At 27.6% G+C, this 13,694-nt stretch overlaps 1 protein-coding gene across 2 annotated transcripts; it reads right to left on the minus strand.

The window, feature by feature from the left end:
* Positions 1-2,865: 2,865 nt before the first annotated feature.
* LOC111642472 lies at positions 2,866-13,646 on the minus strand. Of its 2 annotated transcripts, none has more exons than XM_023388834.1 (5): positions 13,262-13,646; positions 10,437-10,505; positions 7,582-7,680; positions 6,823-6,909; positions 2,866-3,725 (listed from the first exon to the last, which is right to left on the minus strand). In XM_023388834.1, exons 1-5 carry the CDS (start codon positions 13,425-13,427, stop codon positions 3,637-3,639), a joined length of 510 nt encoding a protein of 169 aa, XP_023244602.1. In that variant the 5' UTR covers positions 13,428-13,646; the 3' UTR covers positions 2,866-3,636. The 2 variants fall into 2 exon arrangements, with proteins under 2 accessions (XP_023244602.1, XP_023244596.1); XM_023388828.1 differs by lacking the exon at positions 13,262-13,646 and adding an exon at positions 10,747-11,394.
* Positions 13,647-13,694: the final 48 nt, after the last annotated feature.

The raw sequence follows: 13,694 nt of genomic DNA on the forward strand, positions 1-13,694 counted from the left end.
AAAAATGTGAGATTTTAAAATTTATGACATTCCGAAGCCACTTTATGTATTTTAAATAGTTGATGTCACCTCATAGATCGGTTAAATCCGATGTTATCTTGTCTTAAATCCATGACGTCATGTGCACTTTGAATAGTAAAATATCATACGTACATATTTTAAAATTTATGATATCGTGCCCGTTACGAAACCATTTTTTGAATTTTAAATACGGCAAGGAACGTGATCGTTTTAAATTTTATGTTATCGTTATTTAAATTATGACGTCATTCGATTTTGATCTGATTAGTTCGAATCCTGTTTAAAATTTATGACGTCAAACGACTTACGAGCAACTATTGGAGAACCGATTTAAAAATATAAAAACTAAGCAAGTTATTGGTTTAAAAGTAAAGACGTTTTTCTAAAAAAAAGTTATACGTCACCGATAACTCTAAACGTGATTGGTTATAAGTTATTTTAAATTTTTTTTATATACACGTATAGAATTATTGTAAAAATTAGAAGTCGTAGTAATTTGAGAAACTCATCGAATATCTTTAGAAGAAGGTTTAAGACAAATTTCTTTCTATCGGTGCTAGAGAGGTCAATGTATTGATGAATCCTAGGCAAAGAAATAATTGAATAAACAGATGAACGTGCACGGTATTAGAATAATGTATCGATCGAGAAAATGAAAAGAATTGGAGATAAGGGAACAGGATACAATCTCTAAGTAGCAAAACTACTTGATTTATTTTAATGTACAGACAGACTTTATTAAATTGTAGAAGTTTTCAATTTGAAATTTCGGATTTTAAATTCAACAGTGTTTCTAATATAATTCCATATGTAAATTTTTTAAATATTGAAAACTATAAAATATTTAATATTTTTGTTTTTAAAACTTTTTCATAAGGTTTATGTTCTTTTTCAAGTTTTTTCTTGATTTACTTATTGATATGTTAGCCTGTATAATTTGTTTCGAACAAGAAAGAGTTTGTTTTAAAATAGTGTCTCCATCTATGAATGAGATTATTATAAATCAATACGATGTTTACTTGATGTGACAACAAACTGCGTACACGCCAGAATAGTGTATTTAGATTGCATACAATTAAGATACATGGTTAAATTTAAATTTAGAACTGGGTTATAATGACCAATAACATATATCGGAAGGTGAAATATTGAGACGCATTAATATTATAATTAATGTAGTTTGTGTAATGTAAAATGATTAGAGATTTCTTTTGGGAGTTTACAAATTTTCAGACGTTCGAACTGGCATTTCTTACCTTATTTTTGCAACAGGTTGATAAAGAATTCGAACTTGGTATCATCGTAGAATTTTAAGTGTGTGTTTCACAAGGTTGTTAAATTGAGTTCTACTTTATTTTTCTGTACTGTACTTCAGGATTCGAATACTATGAGACTGTTTTCATTATTTCTTTATGTATTATGAGCCAGATAACGAGACTTGTGGGCCTTATTCATTCAAGACTTGCATAATAAACGCTTACTTTTTTAAGTATTTAAAAGTCTTGTGGGAAACATGTTTATTATTTTTATAGAATGATAAAAGAAAACGAATTTTTTTAAAGATAAAGAAAAAATTCGGCCCTTAATGGCCCCTAATTTGTGTAATGGTTATTCCAGCCCTGATTATTGTTCTATTACTTTTAATGACTACCAATTTCACAGACAACACGCATTAATTAGATTATTAATTAATCTAAGCGTGTTGAACTACTACAATTAATATTGAAATTCGATATCAGTTAGGAGAAATATCATATGGATTTCTAGCTATTTTTTCTATATTTTTGTACATTTTACAATGTATTACTTCCCAGGTATGTTAATTTTATACGAATATCTCTGAATTGAAAAACATTGCGACTACAGTTAATTAATTACTTTTGGAGATTTCTCACAACCCATAACAGAAATTTAGATGTAATGGATTGTAGCCGTTTCCTATCCAAATATGTTTAGCATCATAATACCTTAGATATCATTAAGTGCGGTAGATTTGATCTTATCTACATTCATAGACTGTACTGTACATTATACGCGATTGATGTGCACGTCTAGGCTTTAAAATGTATCATATGTATATAAAGGTAACCGATCTATCTTCACATTACACTACGCTATTGTTATAACTAATCATATCCAATATATTACCTAATATAGATGTTCTCAGGGCCAGTGGCGGCCTTAGGGGGTGGCGAGCAGGGCAATCACCCGGGGCCTCGCTCTTGGAGGGGCCTCGCGCAACAAACAAATAGAAAAAAGTTGATATTTAAAACTTTTTATTTTATCCTTGGCTATTAGTTATAACAATAAAATAAATTTAATTTATAGTACAGTATATATTAATATTAATAAGTGCCTACTATTTCAATTCACATACTTTGCACAAAAAACAAGGGCCTCGCAAAGATCTGCCGCCCAGAGCCTCGCAATGGATAAGGCCGCCGCTGCTCAGGGCCTACAAGACGGAGGGAGAGAAACCAGGGCTGTAATCTGAGACCCAGGCCTGTATAGGGAACCCGAGCTCGAATCTGTATAACTAAAATTTTAATTATGAAATCTAGAAAGCCAATTTATTTAATTTTAAGTGTATAAACTGAGGGTAGTAGTGGAGAGACCCGGTATGCCCTGGTCTTAAGACAAAATCCACGACCCTTGTACATTTTCTTCTATTTTAGATCGAGATACTCTATTGTATACTTGGTTATAGAGGTAATCTTATATTAAAAATTTGTAATAAAATTTTAATAATTTCTGATCTCATGCAATTTTCTAGAATTTATAGATGAATAAAATGGAATTAAACTTTTAATATTTGATGTAAGAAGTTAATAAATAGCACAAGACTACGAGAGATCAAATAATTTATTGCCACAATTGCCTGAATTCCAACTTAGACGAAATATTTTTCCATAATTCTTCACGCATGCTGCCATCTTTGAATAGAATAATTTGACATAAAATGCAGAACTTCACAAATGCGCGTTTTGATAACAATTAACAGATACAATGTGGAAAAAATCAAATTAAAAAAATAATAATAGTAATGATGATAACAGTAGTAATTAATGAAAGAATACATAAGATATATTTTACAAGCCGTTTTTTTATTTTAAATATTTACTATCATGTGCAATATAATTTGTTTTTTTTCCTTAAATTGTTAAAATTAGAATTTTTAAAAGATGCAGGTTAGAGTGTTTTTTTTTATTATTGTCCTCCTTCGAATTTGTGCTTTTAACTCCTTTCTCTACAAATAAATTACGAATGGATGGAAGAGTCGACTTTGGTCCTATCTGTGATAGAACATTCCTTCACTTTTTATACTATTTTTTTATTTTTTAAATTTTTTTTTTATTTTGGCAGCATTCTCTCAGTTCTCGGACAGGAGTTCAGTTTTGAGCTTTTATAAAGTTGGCACTGCACTTTTTCTTGCAGGTGTTTTTTTCTTTTATTATTATTTATTATTATTAAAAATGTTCAAACGCTGCTGGCAAAAGACGGACTGCTTTACTTCTATTGGCACTTTACCTGCACTGTTAAGCACCACTCGCCATTGACTAGTTCAACATTGTTATGTATACAATGACGACGTTGGTGATGTCAGATTCGTCATAATTATTGAAGATTTTTCCACAACACAGATAGTGTCACAAGTGATAGAGATGAAAATAGGTTAACTTTACTTGACAGACATCCACTTAAAGCTGAAAATAAATAAATAAATAGGGTTTTGTTATTATTAAAATGTTATATATATTTTCTATTTTAAAAATATAAAAGTATAAGAGCGAAAGGAAAATTATTTCTACCTTAAAAACTTACAGCATTGTTCGATTAAAGTGGAAACAGGATTTACACCAGAACTTAAGATTTCAATGTAATAATTATTAATATGCAACACCAAATTAAAGTTTTCTTTAAGAAACTTCATTTTAATATAAATTTTATATCAAAATAAAACGGAATAAATATTTTTGTCGTCTTAATTCATGTCTAGCTTAGTTGAAATATAACAGATTACTAGGAATGATAGGACTACTGCTGAAGTGAATTTATTCATTTTTTTTTATAACAAATCTACTTCAAATGCAACTTTTGTTATAAAAAATAATGGTGTTTTTGTGACAAAAACTATTGTTTTCCACTTAGTAAACAATATTTTCTTACGAATTATTCAATTTGTGAAAGTAAAACTTGATAAATATTTACTTGAAATCTCATCAATGGTCTTCGAATACAGCATCCAAATTATAATTTAATACTATCGTGCAACAATCACATAAAGTAAATATTTATTTATTATACATATAGAATTATTTTTTATATACTTTTACTTTTATATAGAATTTAGAAATTATTTGAATAATATAGCCTATTCAAATATATTATTCAAATCATTTCTAAATTCTATATAAAAGTAAAACATTTTTTTATAATTTTATAAAGTAAGCAATTATCAAATATAAAATTATAAATTCAGCAATATCAATATTCATAACAAATTCTATTTGCTTTGTTTGCATGCAAAGTTACTACTTGACTTAGTATACTTTAATGAATTCATCTCACGCGACATTAATTTCTCATATACAATAAGTTGCATATACAAATTAAAATCAAGTGAAATTGATTCGTGCAATAGTATATGCAATGAAAACATTTAATAAATTTTCTTTATTCAGATCTCAATATCATTTAAATGAGTTTCGCTAATGAATATGATGAATATATAGCCTACATATATAATAAATCTGGCATGAAAGGTCAGACACACGGGTAAAACGATACACTGATTGTATTTTAAAAACGGTACAAAATATACGTATTTGAATTTATCACTCTGTGCTGCTCAAAAACTTTGAAGAGAAAAGAAAATCAAGATGATTATTCTCTGCAATATAATATTGTTTATGTATGTTATGCGTTTTTGTCATCGTAGACTTAATTCATAAATAAATGAAACGTAATGCTTTCAAATATAAGTAATCTGCTTTATAAATAGAAACAAACTAACCCTCTATCTCTATAGATTATCTCATTTTACCCTAATAATATAACATATCAGCTGCTTGGTGCTTTGACTGAATGTTCTCAGTGGGTTCTCATCAACAGGAATACGTCCTCTTAATCCAGATGGCTTTCCTAACTATTGAACCCTGCAGGCACCACAGTTAGGCCAGAAAATTTAAATGAGAATCCAAGCTTGCGTATAATAGATGAAACTCCGTCTCTCATGGAGAAAGCCTCAGTAAATTCAGCTACAGTTGTATGGGAAACATTTCATGTGAGACCACAGGATATTTCCTCAATTCCATTTGCTTCTAGATCTAGCAGCAAGTAAAGAAAACATGAAGGATTTCAAGTTTTAACATAAACTTTTAGCACATACATTAACATATTAAAGACGAAGGAAGAAGAAAAGAGTGACAGAGCACTGCAATATCATATATGTCTTCAGAAATTAAAGATTTTTAAAATGTTGATGAGCGTGATCCTACTTGCCTCTCCTGTGATGACCTTAACATTCATTCTAAACCTGTAGAAACATGGCTTGAGCGTAAGAAATGTTCTCTACAGCAATGATCTCCAAAACTTTATTGATCACGTACCCCTAAGACGAAAATAATTATAAGTTGTACCCCTATAATATAATAAAATTTGCTAAATTTCCACTATAAATACACAATTCCTGCTAAATCTTCCTCTACTCGCAATTTGAATTTTTTCTGTGTATGATCGCAAGTGATTGTGAGCCTACTTCTTCGGGAGGATGACTGTAAGATTAAACAGACTGCGGACAGGACACACATAGGAAAGGACTACATATGGACTAATAGGGCTTAAACCCTGGACCCCAAAGTGTCAAGTACTCACAAAAATTGAATTATTATCATAAATTTTTAATATTTTATTTCTTATGTGTTTTTATAAGATATATTTATTTATGAAATGATGTTGAATGACAAACTATACGTCAACTCTGATTTTGATGTTATTAAAAATAAATTTTAAACCCCAATTTAAAGATTCTTAATATAACAAAAATGGGGCCCCATTGGACTTCAATAAGCCCTAGGCCCCGAAAAACCCAGATCCGCCCCTGGACACAAATACAGTATTTTGAAGGGGAACTTGACGTATCCCCAAGTGTCACTTTGCGTACCCCACTTTTCTTTATGTGCTCTATAGGCACATAAAGAACATGTGCAGGCCTCACCAAGAGAATTTTATGCGCGATTAATGCCAAAAAAAAAATGATTCAAGATTACCCTAGCAACTAGAATAAAATGAAACAATATCGTTATTTTTGGAATCATCCATTACTTAAAAATAGTTTTAATTTTTCATTTCTTATTATTGGTATTATTTGTATTATTCAGTGGAATATCACATATTGATAAATCATTAAGCATCTTATCTAAGAAAATAGTTCTTTTTTTTAAACATTTTCGTTAGGGTGTGCCATTTTAGGCAAAGTTCTCCTATATAATAAAACACGAAAGAATACCATAAAGGTAACCGTACTCAAAATAAATATTAAATAAATTGTGATAAATGTAACATTAAAACTGATAAAATTTGCTATATTTTTTTAGTATAATTAAAAAATTCTGCTTACGCTCACACTTTTAATTATTCATCTTAGTGAGAGTTGTATATTTAAAAGCGTGCTGTAAGTCACCCCATAACAATCCCTTTTCTTCTATTAAATTCTCTTTTTTTTTAAATATTTACTTAAACTTTTGCACTGAATAGCATTCAGATTGACATAATCTGCAATAACTCAAATAGAAAAACTACCTGATTCTGCTTTTGGCGTTGGGTTTATATACGAATGCTGCTGACGATTATTCGATCTATCTTCACCTTTAGCTTTAGTGTTCTTATCTGTTAAGATAACCAAATAAAATTTATTCTCTTATACTTTACAATAAATCAGTTGTTAAACTTGAGAATTTATTTTTATTTTTTCACTAACACAATAAAAAAATATCCTGAAGGTGCTTAGTTTTCTTTCAGGATAACAAACTGACATATCAAAGGTTCCCCCATATACAGTATATATATATTTACTTCTTTTTTAAACTTACCTTCCAGACAAAACTTTAAAATATACATATAAAAGATGAGAAAATATATCTATTTTATATAAAGATTATTTATTCTACTTACATTTAATTTTATAAAGATAATCCATAAGGTTACTTAAGAGATTCTTTTAAAATTTAATCTTAAAACTTATGAGGTGTTTATAATAGATTAATTGTCATGTAAACCTGATAATTATATACATTTGTCATGACCTGACATTTTCTATATTATGCAAATTAAACTTCTCATTGTGAATATTCTCTTAGGTTATATCACCAACAATAGCTTTGTGGATAGATTAGAGTATAATAGGAATAAATTACTAAAATCAATACTAGAACTGAGTTTAGAATTCAGAATTTGACCGTTATTATTATTATTATCATCGTCATTACAAAGAGCAATTTTAAAGTTTATTAAATATAATTTTGTTATCTTAAAAAATAAATAAATAATATCAGAACAAACCTGTGCTTAAATTATGTGATTCGTCCATTAAAGAATTGCTCGCAGGTTGACCATAACTCTTCCTCGGTGAATAGGATTCATTTCTGTTATTTTGTAATTCTACGTAATAAAATAAATTATAAATGACTATTTTATAAAAAAGTAAATTTAATTTGTAAAAATTAAATTTTTTATTTATTTACTTTTTAAATGACAGTAACATAAATCGTTCTACTTCTACACACACCTTTGTAAATATTACATTTATTCTTGTACTTATCCCATATTTTAATAATAGAAATTGTTTATTTATTATTAAAATAGCTTTATGCTGACGGTTTTGTATTTTTATGTCAGCAATTCAGTATATAAAATATAACAGTAAATATATATATATTATAAATATATAAGAATATATACTAAGAATTGAATGGATATATATCTGTTGGAAATCGTATACTTGAAAATTTTATATTTTTTTCGTATTTTAAAATAATAAACAATCCAAAAAGATCAGTTTCAATGTTTTAAAGGGTTTTTACATTACCAAAAATTATACAGTACAAATTAATAACTAATGTGATTAATGTGATCATTTCTTATAATTTCAATACATCAAACCACAGTTTTGCTCAGTGAATAATGTACTGTACAGATGGCTACAAAGTCTCCTCATCCCCTTTTATATAATTGATCACTATATACTGATCATACACTACATCATACAAACACTCCTGCGGTTTAGAGAAGAAACTCTAGCACTAGAAACAAAGGATAAACCAAGAAGTAGCAGCTCTTCAACAAGAGGAGAATGGTGCAGACAATTTGAAGAGCTTCATATCAGGAGTTCAAATTAAAATTCGAAATCTCTCGATCGATAATGTATAAACAAATAATTTATACAGTAAAACCTATCTAAAATCTACCTAAATAAAATGAAAACCTGCCTAAACGAAGAAAAATAATTCCGGTTTTCACGGGTTTTTTACCAATTTCACATAAAGATAACGGTGCTTCCAGGCAATCCCAAAGGATTCTGTGAGGAAGATCGGATTACGCATAACACAGAAATTTGTGAGAATTCATAATATTTAATTTAAAATTAGAGCTTATAATTGCACATTCTGTAGCTAAATTTGAATAATGTATAAGTTTTTTTTTTTTTTTAGTTTTTCCCTTAAAGAATCCTTACCGTAAACAAGAAGTGTTGCATTTACTCATTATGCACCAAATTCTGAATTAAAATTCAATCAACAAAACAAAAAAAAATTGATCCCAAAATACGTGAATAAGATAACATTCAAAATTACATTCGAACTCAATAATTAAATTTAGTTAAATTGAGCTTTTAAACTAAAGTAAACTTAGCATTTAATTACTTTTTACGGGAAGAAACTTCGTATAGAATTAAAAACAGCTTATTAAAATCGTTAATTTTTTTCTCCTTTTTTTCTCTTAAAACCACTCGATTAAAATTGATAATTTTTAACAATAAAATTGTAACACCTACCTGAAAAAATCATTGATTTTTAATAATAATAAAAAAAGAATTTCATAAATCATTCAATTTTTCATTATGTAGCTATCATGTCTTAATTATTTTAATTTGCGGATTTACTTAAAAACATTATCGAGCCTAAAGTAAATTATCATTCTTTGTTGTTTACAAGAATTAATTACGTTTACGTTAGGATATTTTCTGACTAATTTGCATAATGAAATTTCTTGTGTTAAATTTTCTAAGTAATTATTTGAGAGAGAATTTCCTTCTAACGTAACTATAATTATTGTTTTCGTGATATTTTACTAATTAAATTGCTAATCTTAGAAATTATTGTAGCTCGATATGATAAATATTATTAAAATTACTTTGGGGAATTTTATAAAATTCATTAAAACGAATACTTAATAATTGTTAATTTTAAATATTTTTAAATTATATACTTTTATTTAAAAAAAAAAAACTCAATAATTTATATCTTAATGCAGAATAAACATTTCTTTTTTAATATATTTGCGCTAGAACATTGAAGCGATCTCCGCATCACGTCGCAAAGTACAAGAGATGCGACATGAAATATTAAATAATAATAATAAAAAATTCATTGTAAATTGATAATCTAACTTAGTTTGACCTTTAAAATCTTCAATAGTTATAAATTAAAAAGGATATATAAATTATTAACATTAAAAAGAGCATTCAAATTTTAAACCTAGTTTCATATTAATGCGCGAATATAAATTCAGAAAAAAAATGTATATATTATTCCTCGTGGATATAAGTTTATAAAAATAAAAATTTTAATTAAAAAAATAAATAAAAATCTAATATTTTATAGTATATTTTATTACTGTTTAAACTTAAAAGAGTGAAGAATTTTTACAAAACACGCGTAGAATTATGTTTACTTCAAAATCTTGTAAAGTTGAAAATCTACTCAAAAATCAAGAGATCAAACCTTTTTTTTTATATATATTTTTCTCCTTCGAGTCACCTTATTTATTTTTTTATGCCGAATTTTTCGATATACTTCTTCAGTCGATGCAATTTTTATAGATAGAAAGTCCGTTTAATAATTTATACTTTAACGGTTCAATACGAAAATAAATATTTTTATTAAAAGAAAACGTTTTAAAAATTCGTAGAATATATTCCCAAGCTTTATTCTATACTTTCTAAAATATTGAAAATTATATATAAACATTTTAAGCACACATTTCTCTTCAAAACATTCCCTAAAGCAGCCGTATAACAGTATCTTCGATACGAACCAACCATTATAATAAAAAAAGAACTGTTTATACTGTAAAAGAGTATAATTAACTAATTTTAATATTTTCACATAAACGAAGAGCGAATTATATATTTTAATCACCTCTCATCCTCGGCAGATACACTTCAAGTGCAGCTGTGGGCTGTGGCAAACTTGTAGGTGGTGGTATTTCTACAATTAAAAATAAAAATTTAAGATAAGAAAACTTTACTAATTACTAAAAACTTATGCAAATAAGCTCAAAAAGTATATATATATATATATTTCTTTTTTTTTCTTGGCGTTTGAATTAGAAAATAATGAAAGAGAAAGTATTTGTAAAATATTTACATTTAGAAAACATAAGGAAAAATTTGCATATCATTTAATACTTATTCGTTTGTGAGCCTTTTTTTTTTCTAAACTTTCTTACCGTATAATCTGATAAAACCTTCTTTTTCTCCTAATGTATTTTTCGCAACGCATTTGTATGAGCCGAAGTCTCTTTCGTGTAGGTTGTTTATCCTTAGTTTCATTAAAATACGATAGGAATCGTCTTCTTCAGTCAACTGATACTTTTTGTTATTCAAGACAATCATACCGTCATTTCGAATCCAAGATGTCAGCGGGCGAGGCGATGCTTCTAATTTACACTCTAGCAGCACATCTGTACCTGCAGCAGCACCTACTAACTGATTCGGTACTCGGATCTTTGGACGAACTAGGAAAAAAAAACCATTTATTTATAAATATAATCGACTAATTACATATAATTTCACGTAAAATCTATCGTGACATACCGTGCAGTTAAATTACTGAGAAATAAGCAAAAATTTTAATTAGAGTTAGTCTCATTAGAGAAATTGTATAAACATCTTAGAACGTATCTACGAGTATAATATATCGAATATATATATATATATATATACATTTGAAGATTTAATCTGACTACATTCACAAAACTTGTATTTCTTTCTCTTATAGAATGCAAGTAAATCAAATTTTCAATCTTCCCTTCCACACAGGTTCTATTTACCATACAATTTTTTGAAGATTATTTCGATATGTATAGAAAAATATTATAAATAATTATATATTCGGGTTTATATAAATATAATTCCACTATAAAGACGATATATTTGTTGATCTTAAGTTAAAATATCTACTAATATATTTGGTAAAACTAAAAGAATAATATTAAACTAAACGGAAAAATCTTTTCTTCGATGTACTTTTATGTATTATTTTCAGTTTTCATGTTATAGAAGAATCAATACAGAGTTACTCGTACATTCTTTGAAAAATGCTTCAGGCTCTTTTAGAACTAAAAATGCCTCAAGCTACTTCTTCAAAAATGTCGATCCATTTATATGTTAATTTTATTTTTGATATTTTATTGATTTCATAGACTTTTCTATTTTATTATTTCTAAACTTGTGACGTTTGCATTCCTTAAAGAGTTCTTTCTATTAAATAAAATATTTTTTTTTCCTTCTTCTTCTTCTGAAAAATACCTAAAAGTATTTTGTCAGATAAAATAATAAAAAAATGACATTTTTTAACTTTGTTTTTACGTAAAAACTACATTTTTTCATTGTTGTATTTGCTAAATTTGCCGAAATTCCTCATTAAATACGTCACATTACTTTTTAATTAAGTTAATTTTGAGTATATAAGTAGCAAAATAAAGTCGATTTATTTTTCACTTGAATGCTATTCGCTTAATACAATTCTCTATTTCGAAAGCATAACTATAAAGCCATCTGAAACTCCTGCACTTTCTCTCGTGACATTTCTCATCCTCTGTAGACCACGTAGGATATCTTGACGTGACAACTTTCAATGTCAAAATATTGTAAAGGACATTGCATCTTTCTTTCTAAATCTGTTTGGACTTCAATCTCTATTCGATATTTTCTAGAATAAAGCAGTGCGAAGCATAAAGTTGTAATACTATAAATTTCGGATAAAGAAGGAAAAAATAACTTTTTAAGTGTTTTTTAAGGATTCTGAGAAGGATTTCCGGAGATGCAACCATCTTGGTTTCGCTTTCTCAGCTTTATTTCCTCAGATACTGCTCTAAACATCTTTTCTACTGCTTATATACTGTATATATATATATATTTATTTACAACTTAGACCTACCTTTATCCATAATTATAGTAAAAATTTTAATTTATATGGGATACAAATATATTTAATGTAACTAAAATCTTGTTAACTGTCCAGAGAACGCAGGGAACAGAGTTAATGAATTATAATAGGAAGTTTAAATTTGTTTATGCATATAATTGATTAGAATCAATTATTTACATTATAAATTATTAAATTGCAATCAAATCAAAGTTGATTACATAAATAATCATTTGTTTCTATTATAACAACATATATTTTGCTTATCAAGTTCTTATCATCCTCTTAGAATTTAAATTATTTAATTAAAATTTATGTCCTCAAATAAACATTTTAAGCACACATTTCTCTTCAAAACATTCCCTAAAGCAGCCGTATAACAGTATCTTCGATACGAACCAACCATTATAATAAAAAAAGAACTGTTTATACTGTAAAAGAGTATAATTAACTAATTTTAATATTTTCACATAAACGAAGAGCGAATTATATATTTTAATCACCTCTCATCCTCGGCAGATACACTTCAAGTGCAGCTGTGGGCTGTGGCAAACTTGTAGGTGGTGGTATTTCTACAATTAAAAATAAAAATTTAAGATAAGAAAACTTTACTAATTACTAAAAACTTATGCAAATAAGCTCAAAAAGTATATATATATATATATATTTCTTTTTTTTTCTTGGCGTTTGAATTAGAAAATAATGAAAGAGAAAGTATTTGTAAAATATTTACATTTAGAAAACATAAGGAAAAATTTGCATATCATTTAATACTTATTCGTTTGTGAGCCTTTTTTTTTTCTAAACTTTCTTACCGTATAATCTGATAAAACCTTCTTTTTCTCCTAATGTATTTTTCGCAACGCATTTGTATGAGCCGAAGTCTCTTTCGTGTAGGTTGTTTATCCTTAGTTTCATTAAAATACGATAGGAATCGTCTTCTTCAGTCAACTGATACTTTTTGTTATTCAAGACAATCATACCGTCATTTCGAATCCAAGATGTCAGCGGGCGAGGCGATGCTTCTAATTTACACTCTAGCAGCACATCTGTACCTGCAGCAGCACCTACTAACTGATTCGGTACTCGGATCTTTGGACGAACTAGGAAAAAAAAACCATTTATTTATAAATATAATCGACTAATTACATATAATTTCACGTAAAATCTATCGTGACATACCGTGCAGTTAAATTACTGAGAAATAAGCAAAAATTTTAATTAGAGTTAGTCTCATTAGAGAAATTG

This window comes from Centruroides sculpturatus, unplaced genomic scaffold (assembly GCF_000671375.1).
Source record: "Centruroides sculpturatus isolate CEXI.00-Female unplaced genomic scaffold, Cexi_2.0 scaffold191, whole genome shotgun sequence".
In the NCBI taxonomy this organism is placed as follows: Eukaryota; Metazoa; Arthropoda; class Arachnida; order Scorpiones; family Buthidae; genus Centruroides; species Centruroides sculpturatus.